Source organism: Rhinopithecus bieti, unplaced genomic scaffold (genome assembly GCF_001698545.2).
Source record: "Rhinopithecus bieti isolate Rb0 unplaced genomic scaffold, ASM169854v2 scaffold_444, whole genome shotgun sequence".
Taxonomy (NCBI): domain Eukaryota; kingdom Metazoa; phylum Chordata; class Mammalia; order Primates; family Cercopithecidae; genus Rhinopithecus; species Rhinopithecus bieti.
Window position 1 is genome coordinate 799041 of NW_016803142.1, and position 21240 is coordinate 820280.

General features: G+C 35.2%; 1 protein-coding gene across 1 annotated transcript in view; it reads left to right on the forward strand.

Annotated features, from left to right (window-relative positions):
- RIT2 (Ras like without CAAX 2) overlaps positions 1-21240 on the forward strand; it is a 389974-nt gene that overhangs the window by 201203 nt on the left and 167531 nt on the right. Inside the window, exon 5 of the mRNA XM_017867188.1 lies at positions 1426-1617. Within this exon, the coding sequence (XP_017722677.1) occupies positions 1426-1617 (192 nt within the window). The remainder of the gene's footprint in view (positions 1-1425; positions 1618-21240) is intronic.

Sequence of the window (21240 nt, forward strand, 5' to 3'; positions counted from 1 at the left end):
TCGTGGTTCAGGAATGAAACGTGGATCCAATAGAATGTTTTCTTCTCCCAAATTAGTACATTTCACTCACATAGTGAAATTTAGGATTGAGTTAAAATAAAATTTAATGCTAAGTAATTTGATACAGTGAGAGTCAAGTAACATGAGTTTTTTGAACCAACTCTATATTATGTTGTTGTCGGTCTTTGGACAAGTCTCTTGTCCTCTCTGTGATCCAGTTCTTGCAACTTAGAAATGACTGCTGAAACTGATGCAAACACTGTTTGCATTTATTCCATATTTACTGAAAATGATGGGTGAAATTCACTTATTAACTCAGGAATTTATTAACTTGATCAGTCTCTGGACTTGCAACCACCCTAGTTTTCCAGCGTTCCTGGATCTACGTAAATGCTCCCATCTTTCAAGCTAGCTTAAATCAAAATAACATTTATTTAAACAATTACTCTGAGTAGGGCATTTTGTGAGTTCTTATCAACATTTTGCTAGGTAAAGAAGTCCTATTTTCTCAAATTCTTCAAACATAGTTAAAACCCACCAAAACTTTTATTTCTTTCATTACTTATAGCACAAATTGTCCAGGTCACAATATGCTCTTTTGTTCTTTCATTGCTTATTTCACAAACAGAAGTTAAGTTTTATATTTTCCATTGCTTCTATCTAATTAGCCATGGCCATTTTAACAGTAGTTTCAGAATAAAAGTGAATAAAAAGAGATATTTTAGACTTAAAGGAACTTTCCAAATTGTAATTCAAACCAAATATTGAATTTTCAGTCACTGAGAAGTTGTAGTTGAAAGAAGATGAAAGAGTCAGCAGAATGTAGAAACTGATCCATCCCTCAGCAATCTAGATCCTTCTGTTTATGTACCTTCATGAGACAAATCTAACACCCAAATAAATAACTGGATCTGGAATTATCAATGCTAATAACTTTTTCCATTCACAAGGAAGACCAAGGTCTAACTCTAATTCATTTTCATATTTTGAGTAGAAAATTTGTTCCCCAGTTTCCTTGGCAGACTTATGGCAAATCCCCTATGCAAACTTACTTTCATTTGCAAAGTGAAGCCAACTTCCTTAGATTATACATTTTTTTCTTCAATGTTTCTAGAAAAGAAAATTGGTTCCAAAATATCTGAAATGTGTAATTTAAAGAATATCTAGCCTGGGTTCAAATAAACTTAATGATTGGAGTATAAACATTTAGATTCATTTTTTTAAAGTGTGGTCATTACAAATTAAAAAAAATATATCTTTATACAATCCCTAAGAGTCCATGAGTAAGTGAAATCTCCTATGATTAAATATCAATTTTCTTAATAGTTTAAAACATTCAAATTTCATAATGATTACATTTAAACCTCATATTAATTATCTATATTGACAGCCCATAACTAATTTTTTTTTTTTTTTTCCCTGCAGGCAGAATTCACAGCCATGCGGGAGCAGTACATGCGAGGTGGGGAAGGCTTCATTATCTGCTACTCCGTCACTGACCGTCAATCATTCCAGGAGGCTGCCAAGTTTAAAGAGCTCATTTTTCAGGTCCGCCATACCTATGAAATTCCCCTGGTGTTGGTGGGTAACAAAATTGACCTGGAACAGTTCCGCCAGGTGAGTGCCAATTTTATCTGGTAGCTTCTGTCTTTTGCTCTGAGAATACATAGTACAAAATATGGCTGCTTTCCAAGGTTCACATCGAGAATTATGAGAAAGAAATTATGCACGTGATTTTTCTAATAAGTTGTGGTGGTCACATGGTAAATTGTGTTGGCCTCCATAATATATTTGACCACATATGCTATTTTGTAGAGTGTCCTTGCTAGTGCCCCATCCCCTAGGATCTGGGATTATATACTGAATACAGTAGAAATGATTCTTGTTGACTTCTGAAGTGTGGCCTTAAGAGTTCTGCAGTTTCTGCCATTGTCACTTGAACTGCTCACCCTTGAGTACAAGAAGCCCAAGCTAACCATAAGAAGATAGTCATGTGGACAAAGTGAGATTCAGGCTCACAGCTGTCCCTGCCCTGCTAAGACACTATACATGTGGGCAAAGACACACGAAAACATGAAAAATGCATGTTTCAGCACTGGCCACCATATAACTGTAACCTCATAAGATAGCAAGCCAATCCACATGGAACAGGAAATCTCCCAGGTAAGCCTTGCCTGGATTTATGACCTAGAGAATCAGTGGCAAATAAAACGAAATTGTTTATGCTACCATGTTTTGGGGGTAATTTTTCATGCAGCAATAGATGATCAAAACAGAATCTTTCCCTCCTTCCAGAATTAGAACAAGCCACTACTTCTCAGGTTGCATCAGAAATTACTCTTAAATACCATCCATTTCCTTCAGGCTGCATCTGCTATATCAATGTGATCAATAGACAGTCTCAAAACTTCTCCAAACAAACAAAATTGATAAGGAAGAAACTATGTCTAGCTTAAATTGAGATTCATTACCATAACTTACATAGTTCATTCATTATATTTTATTCTGACAAGACACTACTTCTTGGGCAATAACAGACGACTGAACTATGATGTCTTCCTCCCTGAGATCTCAAGATAGTAATGATAAATCAGTTGCCCTGGTTCAAGAATCAGGCAAATCATATCACAGTTCCACTGCCATCACTCACATTGTACAAAGTAATATTACTGAGAAGTGGCATGCAAATCAAATTTTTGTAAATCTAATTCTGTAAATTGAGTTGCTTTGTTACAAATTGAGATGCTTCATCTTTCTTTTCACTGACCTTAAGTTTGAACTGGCTTTTAATAGTTCATGTTATTCCAGTTAATGATTTATTGTTAGCCTATTTAAAGTAGTCAACTAGTAAAACCTTTTACTAATGTAGGAATCTTCACTAAAACAAATAGTTGTCTCCTATCTTAGGGATATTATAAATATGGATTTTCATGCCTAATACGTTTTAAGTTTTCTTAAATTGAAAAGATCTCATACAGAGTCCATGTTTACAAGTTGATGTTTAACAGGAAACGTATTTCTATGATTTAGTGCAATGCATTTTTGTGGTGATATTGTTGTATATTCTACTTGAGAATCTAAGCATCTTAAAATGGCAGCTAATTATTGTTTTAGGAACTATACTATTTGTTCATCTCTTCTGCAACTGTTCTGCTGTCTTACTTTGCTGTTTCTCTTTCTCCAAAGACATGTTCAGCATAATATGGTTGCATTTCTATGGGTTAGAATTCAAGTTTATCTCATCAGTTAAATATGAATCTATTCTTAGCTACTTGGCACAAAGGAAGAAAGTTGGGGGCTTGGTAGCTGAACCTTTCCTATACTCCTCTGAAGAGTGCTAGTGCTTTACTTTTCTTAGGACCTCTAGGAACTAGCGTGATAAAGCACCCTAAATGTACCATCAAGTGAACATATGCCCATTTTGTTGCTCTTCTAAGAATTCCTGGAGAACAAAAACTTCTGATTGGGTTTCAGTTAGGAAAGCTACAAGTGACTCTGAAAAACTAGTGAATTCGAAAACATTCAGGTAACATTTTTTCAGGCAAAAAATCAACTAAACTTTCTCTACGATGATTACTCTTCATGACTCCAAAGCTGGCTGACATTTACTTTTCCCTCCCTCTCCAGGCCCTATGTTACCAGGCTCAAAGGTGATCCTTAGGATCTCACAAAGGCATGCTTATCAGAACCCCTATCCCAGCCTGGATAATTAGCTGCTCCTTTCAGATTAGCAGTGAAGTGAATCACAAGCATTACAAATGTCACTGAAATCAAAACCCAGGAAAAGATATTAAGATGTGTAACTGCAGATTTGATAGTCTTTTCCTTGTAGATAAAAGCAAGTACTGTAAACAAGATAGTCACAGAAAGTGCAAAAACCATGAAAACACAAATTGCAATCTTTGTAAAATGTTTTTGTACCACTGTCTCCCATAACGAAATGTTGATGTAAAAATTTGGCTTCTGGCTGTGGTTGTGATAGCAATAATTATTCTTAAAACTGAAGAGTGGTTTTTTCTTAGCAAAATGATTTCAATTCATACTTTATTTTAATCTTGTGACTGCCCTGTGTATTTGTAAGCCAATCATTTGAAGAATGAGGACATCTGACAAATGAATATATTGATAGCAATTGACTTTACTAAACTATTGCAGCTAGTGACAAAATTAAGACTAAAACACTATCACATTGTATTCTTTTGGTGCATCAGTATTTGAAAAGTTACATCTCTGTTTCTTCATTTAAGAAAAAAGCAAACTCAAAGAAAAATATAGATACTGACACCTAGATGGTTTGCAGCTCGAAAGAATTCTGTAAGGATTCCTAGAGTGATAAAGTTAAACTCTGAAAGGTGAAATTACGCTGGTGCTATTGTTTAGTGGTGAGAGGCAAAGGAGCAGGATTCTCACTAAGCAACTCTTATTCCTTATCACCCTACACTGAAAGAGTTTTGGAAGGAAAGAATTCTGATGGTTGAAGCTGCTTCTTTTCATATTTGGTAAGAATAGGTGCCTGTATTCTTAATGCATTTTGGGAAATCCCAGGGCCTTTTCTAAAAAAGATAAAAAATAAAGAGACAACGAGTTTTAGTGTATTATGTGTTTATCATTATTCACCTCCTTGAGCTTTAATGTGGAAGGACTCAAATGATAGTATTTAATCTGTCATCAATATTCATTTTGATGGTGATATTACTGAGGATACATTTAGTGTTTTCAAGGCTCTGTGCTGGGCATGTTAACACATAAGATTTTATTTAATCCTCACCACAAGACCATGAAGTAGTCTCCTTTATACCTATGTACATATGAGTCAGCTGAATCTCTAATACATTCAATAACTTGTTCAAGGTCACATAGGTAGTTAGAGTTGAGAGACAAAACCCAGTGTGTTCTGGCTTAAAATCTCACTATGTCTTATGGTTGGCCTACAAACCATCATCATTTTATCATGAATTTATTTTTTATGTCAGCTTCAAGATACTAGCATGCATCTCAGAGCAATAGCATCTTATGGACAAGGAGGAGCAGGAAGAATCAGGATAATAATTCTTGAGGTTTGGAGTGGGCAGTTCCAGGCCATGGACAAGCCAGTAATAGCCCAAAGTTGGTTTCCTTACCCTTTTGGTGTGAGGAAAAATAAAGGTAAGGAAATGGGTTTCAAAATTACTGGAAAGTTCTGTTTTATAAGAGCCAAAAAATTCTGTCCAAAGTTTATCCAGGCTATTCTAAAGCCTGTCTTAATTCCTGAACAGCATGAGGGGCTTGAGCTCCCGTGGTCTTTGTCCCTATTCATGCAGGCTTCTGTCTTCCCACTGGAGAGCAGAAGGAGATAATCCCCGATTTCTCTTTTTCCAAAACCCTGACCGGCTGTGTAAAGTAGAAGTAGGCTATGAATGAAGTAAATTTCAGGGATTTGCGAGCTAGATTAGAAAGTTTTACGTCAATTGCAGACCACAGACTTTTTTTTTTTTTTTTTTTTTGAGATGGATTCTCACTCTGTCACCCAGGCTGGAGTGCAGTGGCGCAATCTCTGCTCATGGCAATTTCCACCTCTCAGGTTCAGGTTCACCTCCTGCCTCAGTCTCCCCAGTAGCTAGGATTACAGGTGCCCACCAACATGCCCAGATAATTTTTGTATTTTTAGTAGAGATGGGGTTTCACTATGTTGGCCAGGCTGGTCTCCAGTAATGACCTCAGGTGATCCACCTCAGGTGATCCGCCCGCCTCAGCCGCCCGAAGTGCTGGGATCACAGGCGTGAGCCACAGGGCCTGGCCAAATTGTTTTATCCTGAACATAGACAAACCTTTTGGTCCCAACAGCCTAATTGCAGCTTAATTCTCAGCTTTAGGCCTTCAAACTGTGCTTCCCACAGTCTACATAACATAACTCTTGAAGTACCAAGTTGAAATCATGAAAGGCCTTTATTTGTTCTTTAGTGAGATATCTAATTAAAATAGTTTCTTTACTTAGGGGATATTTGGAATTGTGAGAATTAGGAATACTGGATTTAAAAAAGCATAATATCTATTTAGAGTTATATCAAGCATCTACTCATATTTGGAGAGTGGTGATGGTTTTGGAATATAGTAAAGCAATGAGTAATCCAGTCCCTGTCCTCAAGAGCTTTCTATTCTCCTCGGGATCTGTGCATATGATGTAGGGAGAAAGCCCCCTTAAACAACACAGGTAAATGTTGAACAATATGGCACAATCCATGAGTGCAATGCTTTTTCAAAACCAGGAAAGACCCATGTGGGTAGCACATTTGAAGAACAAAGATAATGAATGAATATCTTGACCAAGTAAGAAAGATAAGGTGAATGGTGACAGTTATTTTAGGAAGGACTGAAAGGAATCAATCTAGGCTGGAAGGAAGAAACCTTGGGTCTTATGAGTTTACACAAGCAGTAGAGTGATCAGTGGGAAACTTGGAAGATCAGTCTGCCTGGTACACACATATCAAGCATCCTAAGCATAATTTCATAGTGTCTCCCTTGAAGACACATTTAATCAAAGACAAAGCATAAATATGTAGCAGAGCATATTGGATATAGTATAATGCGGTAATTAATTGCAAATACCACTCAAATTTAAAAAATAAAAGAGTAGTGCTTCATTATCTTTCATTGTCAGTGCACTGGAAAATTTATATAAACATATTTTCTAAATGATGAAGGCTTAGTTTTTGAAGAGAAAAAAAGGTTCAGTAATTTACTCATTATTTTGGGATAGATACTCAAATTCAATTAACTATTCATTAGCCCTATTTATCTTTTCCATAGCATTTTGTAATATGTTATTTAATTTAATAAAATAAACGTGAATGTATTAACTCCAATTGAGACAGAAAACAAAACAAAACAAAGCTTAGAGTTTCACATGATTTATCCAAACTGGTTGGTTGTAGAACTGGAATTTGAGTTACCTTAGCTTACACATATATGTTTTCACTACTGTCATTTTTTAAGCGTAATTAATTTTCCTAATGGGTAACAAGCACTCTTTTAGAATCTGGGAGTATACAGATGAACTTGACAGCTAAAATCTCTATAGGTAATAACGTGAAGTTACAGTGGAGGAGACAGATAATGAACAATTTGAGTATGAGTATGTGTATTCTAACTGCACAATGCAAAAATGATACTAGGAATAAAATTATACATACTCAAATATGCATGCATACATACACACGTTTGCACAATTCTGAGCAGTGAAAAGAGCAAAGGAGAAAAATGAAGCAAGGGAAGGAGTTGGCATGTGGAGTGTAAGAATCAGAGCTGTATTTTCTCTAGGGTGGTCAAGATGATCTCTCTGAAAAGATGCCATTGAGCACAACTCCACAGTGTGGGGAGGATTTGGATGAAGAGCATTACAGATAGAACAAACAGCAATTGTAAAATCTTCATGGTTGGATTTAGCTTAGCATGTTTGAGAGCCGTAATAGCTGGTGAGGAGACAGGGTCAGGTTATATAGAGCTTGAAAGTTCTTCGGTAAGAATTCGGATTTTATTTAGGTGTGAACAATTGTTTAAAACATTTGAGCAGAATTGTGGTATGAATACATTTCTATTAAGTCAGTCTTGACGTTGAGTGGAGCAACCATGAAGCAGTGAGATGCATTTGGAGGCTCTTTCAGTCATCAGAATGAGAAATGATGGTAGCTTGAGTGAAAGGGATAGTGCTAACTGTTCACGAATTCCATACTCATACTGCACACTGACAGGATGGCAAGTGACAAGATTATAGTGAGGTTTAGAGACCTTTCATGTAGCAACAAAATCTTCTACGTTCCTCAGTGACACCTGAGGTCATCACTGCATTATCACAATCCAGTGGGTGTCCATGATGGAGTCCTCATGACATTGTTAAGAAATGTACGCAGCATACAGAAACTAACAGAATATGTAATTGAAAGAATCAGATAGTCCTGGGTTTGAATTGTTACTCAGATGATTTCTGTGTCCTTGGACAAATCAGTAACAGACACAAGATATGTACCTAAGTTTTTCAGAGAAGTACTTCCTGCCCAGCACAGGGGTGGGAAGATATAATTCATAGATAACTTCCAGCCATTAAGTGCTTAAAGGGTCAGCCTCAGCTACATAGAGCCTCCTTGCCTGATGTCACACCCTTTCTGGGGAAACTCATTTCAAGTTAAGTGTGGGCATATATTTCCAGCCATTTCAGCCCAATGTGAGATACTGACAGGCAAATCTTGCTAGAGAGCCCCCACTAGTTTGGTAAAGACTCTGTTGGGCTTGCATGAACGTTCAACTTCTCTCTCTGCTCAACCCTGCCTCCTTCTCCTTCCTTCCACAAATGTTGATTCCTAATAAACATCTTGCGCTTCAGACTCTGTCTCAGTGTCTACTTCTGTAAAATAGGATGATAATATCTCTGTCATAGTTTTTTTGGGTGGGACAGATGAGATAATGTCAATAGGTTATCTAGCATGGTGTATGTCACAGAGCAGCGCCTCAATAAATACTGGGTGCTACTATCGCTGTCGCTCCTCTGGATTATTGCAATAGTCTTTGGGTTATTACTCTTCTAATACGCTCTCTTACAAATTAGAAAGTAGCTAATCAAGTGCATATGAATTGTGTGAAAAGTAAGAGTAACTAATCTGGGTGAAGGCTCAGGGAGTTTTCTGATATAGGCTTCAGCACATGGATTTTGCAAAATTAATTTTGAAATTGTTTCCCAACTTTTCAGCTGTAAAACAAAGTAGCAATTCTTTAATAACTGAAATCTGCCTAGGAGAGCCTTGAAGAAATCACTGCTTTTTTGCATAGTTTATGAGCTAAGTAAAGGCGAGTAATCTGGAGTTAGAGAACAGACACATACAAAAGATTACTGGCCATTCCAGAAAACCTAAACTAATTTTAAATGTGGGAAAACTCATCTTGGATGAAAACTGTGCTTCTTAAAATGTCCTGAAACCAGAAGAGATAGTACCACCTGTGATCTTCATTAGAAATGCAAATTATCAGGCCCTATCCAAGTTCTGATAAATCAGAAACACTGTGGGTAGGGCACAGCAATCTATTTTAACAAATTGTCTGGGTGATTCTAGAGTATAGTATGCTAAAGTTAAGAGAGCCAGTGGGCTAGAATATAAAATGAAGCACCTGAAGGATAATTTTATTTGGGGACACTATAAGAGCATAGAACCTACAAGTGTTTTAAAGGCCTTAAATGAAATATTTGAGACCTGAAAGAAAAAATATATATACACATACAGTGTAATATATACATAATAATATGTGTGTGTATATATATATTACATATGCACATATATACAAACATATATATACACATGCATGTATACAAATGTTTAAAACATAAAATAATTTTAAACATAAAAATTAACTAATGCTTATATTAAAAACAACAATGTTGAAAGTGTTACAGATTCAATCTAGTTTTCCAGGCAAATTTGTCATTTAGAAAAATCTAAATTTCATTGTTTATATTGCACATCTACACCTAAATAGACTTCAACTTGATAGTTTCATGTTCCATTGGAACAGAGCTTGTGTTTCCTCAGATTGAACTGACATTGTAACTGTTTGCTTTCCCTCTTTATTTAAATTGTCTTACACTGAATTGTTTGGTTTTCATGGATCATTGACTGCATTTGTAAAATTGACAAGCCAGAAAAGGCTTTGGGAAATAAGCTTGTTTCTTTTTAAGGAAAAGAAAAAAAGCAAAGCTGTTGGGGAATTGGATTGGTTCCTTGAAATGAAATCCAGTATTGCAATACCACTCTTAACTAATCTTTTGTTAATTTTTAAAAAACCCAATCACGTTAAAAGCACGATGCCAAAAAGGAAATAAAGTACTGAGTGGGTAAAGTTTTTCTTAATTTTTTATGACCCTGTCTAAGATTTCAGGTCTCTATTCCCTTTCCTAGGTATCCTTGCCTGCCCAAACCCTAACATTTGTGGAAAATTTCCTCAACACTCAGCAGTCAGACTCTGGCTGTACTTAATAATCAAGTGTATGGTGTGTGTTTATGTGTGTGTGTGTGCGTAGTTATATGTATAGATGTAAGTGCATTAGATAATTCAAGACAATACTGTAAATCCAAAAGAATGATATCCATAGATTGAACTACAGATACTCAGAATCAGGAGCACTAGCTGTGTGTTCATGGAGTACTATTTTTTTTTTTTTTTTTTTTTTTTTTTTTTTTTTTTTACTTTAACTCAACCACATGCTTAGGGAATTACATAATCCAGCTTTTACAAATTGTTTATTTAGAAATAATTACAGATGCACAAGAAGTTACAAACAAATGTGTATAAAAACCCTGTGCATCCTTCTCCTAGCATTCCCAATGGTAACATCTTATGCAACTCTAGAATAATATGAAAAACAGTAAACTGACATTGATTCAATCCACAAAGCTCATTCATATTTTACCAGTTATACACGTACTCATGCATGTGTGTATCTGTATAATTTGATGCAATTGCGTCACATGTGTAGCCTCCTTAACCACCGGCATAATCAAGACACTCAACTCTGCCTTTACTCTGAGGCCTGTCGTGTTGCTCCTTGTCCATCCCCTTCCTATCCCAACCCCTAACCTCTGGCAACTACTAGTCTACTATGTCATTTTTCATCTATATAATTATTTTATTTTTTGATTATTATATAAATGAAATGAGTTTATATGCATCCTTTTGAGACTGTTTTTCACTCAGCATTCTTTCCTGAATTATGACCAAGTATTTGTTATCAGTAGTGTGTTTTCTTTTTATTACCAAATAGCATTCAGATTTGGATACATCACAATTTGTTTATTCACCCTTTCAGGGACATTTGGGTAATTTCCAGTTTGGTGCTATTATGAAGAAAGCTGCTGTGGGCATTCACAGACAAGTTTCTGTGTGAACATAAGCTTTTAATTCTCTGGAATAAATGCCCAAGAGCACAATTGCTAGAACTTATGATAAGTCCATTTTAGTTTTGAAAGGAAATGCCAAAGTATTTTCCAGAATGGCTCTATTATTTTATATTCTCACCCTTGCCAGCATTAGATATTATCACTGTTTTTCATTTTAGTCATTTTGATCAGCATATAGTGATATCTCATTATGATTTTAATTTGCATTAGTCTAATGACTAACGATATTGAACATATTTTCATGAGTATATTTGTCATCTAAATATCCTCTACAGTTAAGTGTCTGTACATACTTCTGACCATTTTCTTTTCTTATTTACCTTTTTAATTGACATAAAATGATATATATTTATCAGGTACAACGTGATGTTTTGTAAAATTATACATGGTGAAATGGTTGAATTGACTAGTTAACATACGCATTACCTTAAATATTTATTTTTTGTAGTGAGAACACTTAAAAATCTACTCTTGGTTAGTCACAGGGAATTTCATATTGTTATTAACTATAGCCACCATATTGCAGAATAGATCACTTGTCCTTATTACTCCTAACTAGCTGAAATGTTGTATCCTTTGACCATCTTACCAACCCGTCCTTGCAGTCCCTGGTAACCACCTTTTTACTCTTTCTATGAGCCCAACTTGTTTAGATTCCATGTATAAGTGAAATCTTTAAGTTTTTGTCTTTCTGTGCCTGGCTTATTTCACCAAGATAATGCTTATTTTCATTTTCATTGTGTCCACTGACTCTTTTCTGGTTGGATTGTTTTTTTTTAAGTTTGAGTTACGAGAGTTCTTTGCATATTCTAGATTCCAGGCTTTTGTAGATATGTGACTCGGAAATATGTGGTTCTAGTCAGTTTGTCTTTTAATGGGATCTTTTACAGAGTAAAAGTTTTACATTTTGATGAACTAAATGTATTGATTTTGTTTCCTCTTATGAATTGTGATTTTGGTATCAAATCTAAGGACACTGCCTAGTCGTAGGTACACATGACTTTCTCCTGTGTTCTTTTCTAAAATTTCTATCATTTTGTTTCACATTTATATCAATTATCCATTTTGAAAATTATTTTTTGTATAAAGTGCTTGGTTTTTTTTGGCTGATGGATGGTTAATTGCTTCAGCATTATTTATTGAAAAGTCTTTTCCTTCTTTATTGAAGTGCTTTTACACGTTCATAAAAAATTAATTAGGCATATTCATGTGGAGTTATGTCTGCATGTTCTATTCTGTTCCTTTGATCCGTCTATCTTTCTGCCGCTGCCAGACTGACCTGATTAGTTCAGCACACATACATAAGTCTTAGCATCAATAATTCCTCCCTTGTTTTTCTTCTTTTTAAAACATATTTTGGCTATTTTAATGCTTAATGTTTCTTTGTTAATTTGAGAGTAATTTTATTTTTACAAAGAACTGCAATGACATTTTGAAAGAAATTAAATTAAACCTATTGGTTAAGTTATGTTGAATTGACATCTTTACTATGTTGAGTTTTCCAATCTATGAATATGTTTCTCCAAGTATTTAGCTCTTCTTTGATTTCTTCATCAACATTTTATAAATTTAATTATGCAAAAACTGTAGATGTTAGATTCTTACCTATATAATTTTCTTAGGAGTAATGGAAAATGGTATTAAATTTTTGCTATTACGTTTCTGTTTCCAATTATTTCTTGTCTGTATCTTGAAATGCATTTGCATTTTGTGTATTCATGTGGTATTTTGTAACCTTACTAAACACAGGAGAAACTTACTAGTTCTCAAAGTATTTTGTAGATTACTTGAGGTGTTCTACACAGACAAGCTTGCGATCTGCGAATAGAGAGTTTTACTTCTTGCTTTCTCATCTCTATATCTTTAATTTCCATTCCGTGCCTTATTGCAGTGGCTAAAATTTCCAGGATTATTTCTGTAAGTGTAAGGAAAGACATCTTTGCCTTGTGCCCAATCTTAGAGGCAAAGCATTCAATTTTTCACCATTATGATGTTTGGTATAGTTTTTATAATAGGTATTCTTTGTAAGTTTGAGGACATTCATCTATATTCCTAATGTATTGAAAGTGATTTTTTTTTTTCATGAATGGGTATTTAATATGCTTTTTCTGTAGTAAATGATATGATAAGTTTTTTTCCTTGGCTTATTGAAATGGTGGACTACATTAATACATTTTGAATATTTAACCAGTCTCACATACCTGGAATAAATCACATTTTATCATAGTGCATTATTATACAAATATATTTTTCTACAATATTTTGATAAAAATTTTTTTGAGAATTATTTTCATCTAAGTTAATGAGATATATTGGACTACACTTTTTACATTTCATGTGATCCCTGTTGGGTTTGGGTATCAGTGTAATACTGGCTTCATAATATGAATTAGGAAGTATTCCCTTTTCTGGTTTTGAAAGAAATTGTGTAAACTTTGTGTTAATTCTTTTTTGAATATTTGGTAAAATTTCCTATGAAACCATCTGAGCCTGGAAATTTCTTGAGCAGAAGCTTTTAAAATAAAAATTTGATTTCTTCAATAGTTATAGAACTATTCCATTTATTTGATTTTGGCTGAGTTTGAGGAGTTTGTGGTCTTCAAGAAGTGGTTTATTCCTTCCACCTTACTGAATTGGTGAGTGTAAAGTTATTCATAATATTTCCTTGTAATCATTTTAAAATTTGTTTCAATAAAATTTCACATATATATAAGGCATATAACATAATGTTGTAAGATATGTATATATGGTAAAATGGTTGCTATAGTGAAACAAATTAACATATCCACTATCTTATATGGTTACCCATGTGATGATCTGTTGAGATGTCTTCTGTTGCATTTCTGATTTTATGATTTGGGTCTTGTCTCAATTTATGTCTGTCAATCTTGCTAAAAGTTTACCAATTTTATTGATTTTGGTAGATGAATTGACTTTTAGTTTTATTAGTTTCCTATTCTCCTGTTTACAAATTCATTGATTTCTGATGTTATCTGTATTATTTTCTTAATTCAGCTTGTTTTGAATTTATTTTCTTCTTTATGTCTCTTTAAAATATATTTTGTGTCTATTTTTATTCTACTCTATGTATTATTTTCCCTTGAAATTTCCTATTTGACCAATGCATTATTTAGGAGTATATTTTTAATCCCCAAGATGTTGAAAATTTCCCCTGAGTTTCTGTTATTGGTATACTCTTCTTTGATACATTGTGATCAGAGAACATACTCTGTGTGATTTTATTTTTTTTTATTTGTTAAAGTTTATTTTATTACCATGATATAGTCTATCTTGGTGAATGTTCCATGTAAGCTTGAAAAGAATATATATTCTGCTGTAGATGGTTAGAGTGTTCTATAAATGTCAGTAGATCTTGTTGATTAATGTTTCATTATTTGCTATCCTTGCTGATTTCTATCAATTGTTTAAAATGGGATTTTGAAGCCCATGTTATAATTATGGATTTCTTTCTCATTCTCCTCTATTGGTTTTTACTCTATATATTTTGAAGTTCTGTTGTTTGGTCCAAAAACATTTAGGATTGCTATATTCTTGGCAAAATAATCCATTTATTATTTTGTGATGTCCTTATTGTCTGTAGTAATTTTGTTTGCTTTTAAGTCTCCTTGATCTAGTATTATTATAGTTGCTCCTTTTTAAAAATTAATATTTGCCTGATATATCTTTTCTATCCTTTGGCTTTCAACTTATCTGTGTCATAATGAAACAGGACAGTTCCCTGACCCCTCTTGGGACTTGCAACAGGGATGTGGCTCTGCCACCATGTGCTCAAATCCCTTACTGGAAGGGGAGCAGGCAGATAGGCAGGTGCAGGAGCAAGGATGAGCGTTTTTGGACCCTGGCCCCATGGTAGTGTCTAGGGGTTTGTTACAATTAATGCCCTTTTAGCAGTTGCTGTCTACAGATGGCTAAGTGTTAAACCAGCTCAGTGGAGAGTCAGATGACAGTCTTTTACACCCTCCCCTCTTGGTTCCTGGGTCCTTGTCCAGCATCCAGAAAGAATCAGGTCACTTGCACTTGAAGGATGGTGAATGTGGGGATTTTATTGAGTGATGGAGGTGGCTTCAGTAAGATGGATGGGAACCTGGAAAGGGGATGGAGTGAGAAGATGATCATCCCCTGGAGTATGGTCATACCACAGCCAATCTCTCCAACTGTCCCCAGCTGAACTCCTCTCTACATTCAGGTACTGCTTCTCTTCTCTCCTTCTCTGCCTCACCACTCTGCCGCTCTGCCGCTTTGCTACTCTTCTGTTCCTCTGGTCATCTGCTCTTGGAGCCTGGTGTTTGGGGTTTATATATGTACAGGTTAGCGGGATGTTGTGGGTCAAAATGCAACATTTGGGCAGGAAAAAAGGAATGCCTGTTCCCATTTAGGGTTATGGGTTTCCAGGCTTGAGAATGGAGCCTTTGCCAGGAAACCAACCTCTTCTAGCCAGTATTTCCCTGCCTCCTGTCTATATCAATAATGCTTGAAGCAGATTTCTTACAGCCCACATATAAGTGGGTGTTGTTTGTTAATTCCACTATGCAAATCACTACCTTTTAATTGGTTTAGATTATTACAATTAAATAATTATTGATCGGTTAGAGCCTATGTCTGCCTTTTTATTATTTGTTCTTTGTTTTTCACTTTCTCTTTCTCAATTGTCCATTGTTTGTCTGTATGTATCTTGGCCTAACTGTGGATAACTTGAAAATAGTTTTAGAATTCTATTTTGATGTATTTATGTTTTTCATTATAGCTGTTTTTATAGTTTTCTTAGTAGTTGCCTGCTGGTGTCATTGTGTTACTGCTTCAAGTTAAGTATAAAAACCTTTCTTCAATTTAGGTCCCCTTAACTGCTTTCAGGTATAATTGTCTCAATCATTTCTTTTGCATACACAGAACACCATGTTAGATGGTGTTCATCTTTACTCCAACTATAAAATATAGTTTTTAAACTCATGAAATGAAGGATGGTCATATTACGTTTACTGCAATTTTTGCTCATTCTGTTCTTTACTTTCTAAAGATCCCAGTCATCATCTTTTATAATTTTTTTTTAGTTTAGAGTTTCCTTCAGCTATTCTGTATTTTAAGAAAGTAAATTGTTTTATTGTATTAGGGTGGTTTGATTTTTAGATTTGCGAAACATAAACTTGAAAACTGGAGGGTTTTACAATGTATTCCAGCGATCTTTAGGTAAAGGTGGATTTTGGTTACATGGTTATGTTCTTTAGTAGTGATTTCTGAGATTTTAGTGGACCTGTCACCTGAGCAGTATACACTGTCCCCAATGTGTACTCTTTCATTCCTCACCGCATTCCTAACAGTCCAACCTCTGAGTCCTCAAAGTCCATTATATCACTCCTATGCCTTTGTATCCTCATAGCTTAGCTCTCACTTATAAGTGAGAACATATGATATTTGGTTTTGTATTCCTGAGTCATTTCACTTACAATAATGTCCTCAAGCTCTGTGCCAGTTGCTGCAAAATACATTATTTCATTCCTTTTTATGGCTGAGTAGTATACCATGGTGTACATATACAACATCTTCTTTATACACTCAGTCAATGGGTACTTAGTTTGGCTCCATATCCTTACCATTGTGAATTGTGATGCTATAAACATGTGTGGGTATGTGTCTTTTTCATACAATGACTTCTTTTCCTTTGGATAAATACTCAATAGTGGGATTCCTGGTTCAAATGGTAGTTCTAGTTTTTGTTCTTTAAGGAAACACCATACCATTTTCCATAGTGGTTGTACTAATTTATTAGGTTGGAGCAAAAGTAACTGTGGTTTTTGCCATTTAAAGCACTGCAAAACCACGATTATTTTTGCACCAACTTACCTACCTATACATTCCCACCAGAAGTCCTGTGGCTACTCTTTAATGATAAATCTGCTAGCAACAAATTCTCTCAGTGTCCCTTCAACTGAGAATGTCTTTATTTTAGTATGAAGGATTATTTCATCAGATACACAATTTGGGATTTACTGCTCTTTCAGTACTTGATAAAACTTGTACCACTTCCTTCTGTCTTCCATGGATTCAGATGGCAGATCCTGTCATTAAATTTGCTTTTTTCTTTATAGAAAATGCCGCAGTTTTCTCTGTTTTAATGATTTATTCTTTGTTTTTAGTTTTCAGAAGTTTAATTATAATGTGATTGGTGTAGTTTTAGGTTTATCCTACTTGGGTTTTACTCAGCTTCTTGAATCCGTAGCTTTATGTGTTTTGCCAAATTTGGGAGTCTTTCAGCCAATATTTATTTGAATATTTTCTTAGCTCCTCTCCATTTCTCTTCTTTATCAAAATTATGATGATTCTAATGTCAGATATTTGTTATTGTCCCACAGATCCCTTGATCTCTGTTTATTTTTTCTTTTAGTCTATTTTCTCTTTGTTGTTCAGATTGAGTAAATTCTATTAATTTGTCTTCAATTTCACTGATTTTTTCTGTGTCTTTTCCATTCTGCTGTTGATAACATCCAATGAAATTTTTGCTTATTTTTTTCTTTGTTTGGTTATTTTGTTTTTCACTTCCATAATTTCTATTTCATTCTTTCTTTGTTTTATATATTCTTTAAATTTGTTTTACAGTAAATTATAATGATTATTGAAGCATTTTATGATGGTTGCCTTAATTTTTTTTTTTTTTTTTTTTTTTTTTTTTTTTTTTTTTTGAGACTAGGTCTCGCTCTGTCACCCAAGCTGGAGTGCAGTGATGATCATAGCTCACTACAACCTCTGTATCTTGGGCTCAAGCAACCCTCCTGACTCAGTCTCCCAAATAGCTGGGACTTCAGGCACATGCCATCACACCTGACTAATTCTTAAAGTTATTATAGAGATAGGATCTCACTGTGTTACCCAGGCTGGTCTGGAACTCTTCGCCTCCAAGAATCCTCCTGCCTTGGCCTCCCAAAGCACTAGAATTACAGGCATGAGCCACCATGCCTGGCTAAAATCTTTAACAGATAATTCCAACATGTGGATAGTATTGGTATTGGTATCAAATGATTGTCTTTTATCATTCATATTGTGATTTTTTCTGGTTTTGGGTACCAGTGATTTTTATTGCATCCCAGACATTTTAGTCATTACATTAGGAGACTCTTAATCCTACTTATGTTTTCTGTTTTGGCAGAAAGTTGTTCTGTTTAGGGTTTGTATGTGAGTTCTGGACTACTTTTTGTGGGCTTTGGGTCCAATAATGATTTAGTTGTCCCTCTCCTTGTAATGCTTTCTAGTCTGTTTTGTTCCTTGACGCCTTTGGGGCTTCCTGCTCAACCTCTGAAGTTGTCTGCGGTAGTAATAGGAACTTTCCTAGTCCATTGGTGCCAGGAGGATGCAGGGTTCTGCTGATGCTGGCTCTGAGAGTGGGTTGTTCTGCCTGCCACTGCATCACATGTGAACTAGAGACTGGACTGGCTGGAGTTTCTCTGCTGTTGTTACTCATGCAGGTCAGAGCCTGGTTTATATCTTTTTTTAAAAAAGTAATTATTCACGGTTGGTCCTGGTGGCTCATGCCTGTAATCCTAGAACTTTGGGAGGCCGAGCAGGTGGATCACGAGATCAGGAGTTTGCGACTAGCCTGGCCAACATGGTGAAACTCTGTCTCTACTAAAAAATACAATTATTAGCTGGGCTTGGTGGCGGGCACTTATTATCCTAGCTACTCAGGTGGCTGAGGCAGAAGAATTGCTTGAAACCAGAAGGTGGAGGTTGCAGTGAGCCGAGATCCTGCCACTGCACTCCAGCCTGGGTGAAAGAGCGAAACTGTCTCAAAAATAAATGAATAAATGAATGAATAAATAAATAAATAATAAATATTCACTTTTAATTGACAAATAAAATTGTATATATTCATGATATACAACATGGTGTTTTAAAATTTGTTTATCCTGTGGAATGGCTAAATAGAGTTAATTAACACATGTATTACTGCACAAATTTATCATTTTCATGGTGAGAACACATAATATACTTTCTTAGCAATTTTTAACTATATAATATACTAACTAAAGTCACCATGTTTTACAATAGATCTTTTGAACTTATTTCTCCTATCTGAAATTTTGTATCCATCTCATTTTAAGGCCAATCTGTTTTCAAATTGTAGAATCCAGTAATGGGTCAGAAGTAAAATGAGTACACCTATCAATGGGCTTTCAGCTAATAAATATTTTTACTTTTTATTCATCACTAGAAGGCAGCTATTCCGAGCTCCAGCAAACATTTGTCCATGCATATTTCATTATATTTCCTGCCTGTGCTCACACTGGACAACTAAATATGCCTTCCTAGTCTCAACACTTTTCTCTATTCCTCAAGGCCCAGGTTAAAGCATGCATTTTCTTCCATGACTTCACCAAAATTATTCCGGAGAGAATTTTCTGTTTTATAACTTCCTTCAATATATATCAAATGCCTCACCTTGATGCTATTAATTACTGTTTGTTCTGGGAATGTTTATTTTTTATTTCCTTCTAAATTATGCTATAAGTCCCTCAAAATCAGTCTCTCTTTATTTTAATTCTCTTAAATCCCTCACACATTCCAGCACTGTCTTGGGTATATATGGGGTATTTTATGGCCATTGATTGATTGATTGCAAAGTGAGGTTCAGGTGGTGCTGACCTCTTTTAATCTATCAAAATGCACAGAACAACTCTGAGGGAGAGACAAGAGCTTGAGTTTGAAGGGATTTCAGCTATCATTTAATCCAGACCACCTTATTTTAAACAGGAGAATTCAAGAGGTAGAAAAGACACAGAGTCGAAATATGGCTAAGATCAAAAAAGAGAGTAATCCTCATCAGGATTTTCAACAATCACTTCGCTCTATTTCCCACAAAACCCTCCTCTTCTCTATAAAGGGGACCCCTTTTATATGCTTTTATTCACTACACCTCCTTTTCAACAGGAAGACAGGGGAGGAGACTAATGATAGCTGTGCAATTAAGAGACCAAATCTGGCCCGCTAAAGAGGATTGCACCCTGCCACATCTGTAAGAAATTCTGAATGAAAGTATTCATTAGAGACTTTTGAGTAATCTCCTTTTAAGCTGTCTTAGGTTTGTACAATGTATTTTGAAACTTTTTTTTTTGTATTAAAGATTAACACGCATGCAGATTTGTATGACAATAATAAGTGTACAACTTAATTAATTATCAAAAAGTGAATATAGCTGTATAACCACCACACAGGTCAAGAAATAGAATCTGACACATTAAAAGTTGAACTCCTCTGAAGGGTGTTACGTAAATGATCCCCTTTCTCTTCTAAGAAAACCACTACCTTGATTTTTAACATCAGACAAGCTGACCCTTTTTTATACTTAGAATAAAAGAATTTATTTTTTATTTATTCATTTATTTTATTTTTTTGAGACAGAGTTTCACTCTGTTGCCCAGGCTGGAGTGTAGTGGCACGATCTCAGCTTACTGCAACCTCTGTCTCCTGGGTTCAAGCCATTCTTCTGCCTCAGCCTCTGGAGTAGTACAGGTGTGTGCCATCACCACGCCGGGCTAATTTTTGTATTTTTAGTAGAGACAGGGTTTCACCATATTGGTCAGGCTGGTCTGGAACTCCTGACCTCGTGATCCACCCACCTTGGCCTCCCAAAGTGCTGGGATTACAGGCGTGAGCCACCGTGCCCAGCCATAGATGAAATTTTATGAGAGTATTCTTACGTTTCTGACTTCTTTCAGTCAATAGTATATTTATGAGGTTCATCCATGGTTTTACATGTTCATTTATTATTATCATAATAGAATAATATTCCCTAGTTAGGATATGCCACAATTTATTCATCTATTCTGTTATTAATGAACAGTTAGATAGTGTCCAGTTTGAGGCATTCATGAATACTGCTGCTATTAATGTTCTTTCTCTTATTGTTTGAATCACATATTCATTATTTTTATTGGTTCTATATTTAGGAGTTGAATTGTTGGGTCATAACATGTGCATATGTTCAACTTCAGTAGATTTTACTAAACTGTTTTCCAATGTGGTTGTTTAAACTGACACTACGACCAGGAGTGTATGACAATTCCGTTTACTCCAAATCCTCGCCAACTTGTCAGTCTTTTTAATTTTAAACATTCCATTCTGCGTGGAATGATATTTCCTTGTGGTTTTTCTTGCATTCCCCTGGATACTAGTGAAGAGGAGCCTCTTTTCAAGTGCAAAGTGATAATTTCCGTATCTTCTTTCACTAGAGTCTGATTCAAGTCCCTTGCCAGTCTTCTGTTAGGTTATCTTGTTCCCAGTAGTAGGTAGGAGTCCTGACAATTGGTTTGGA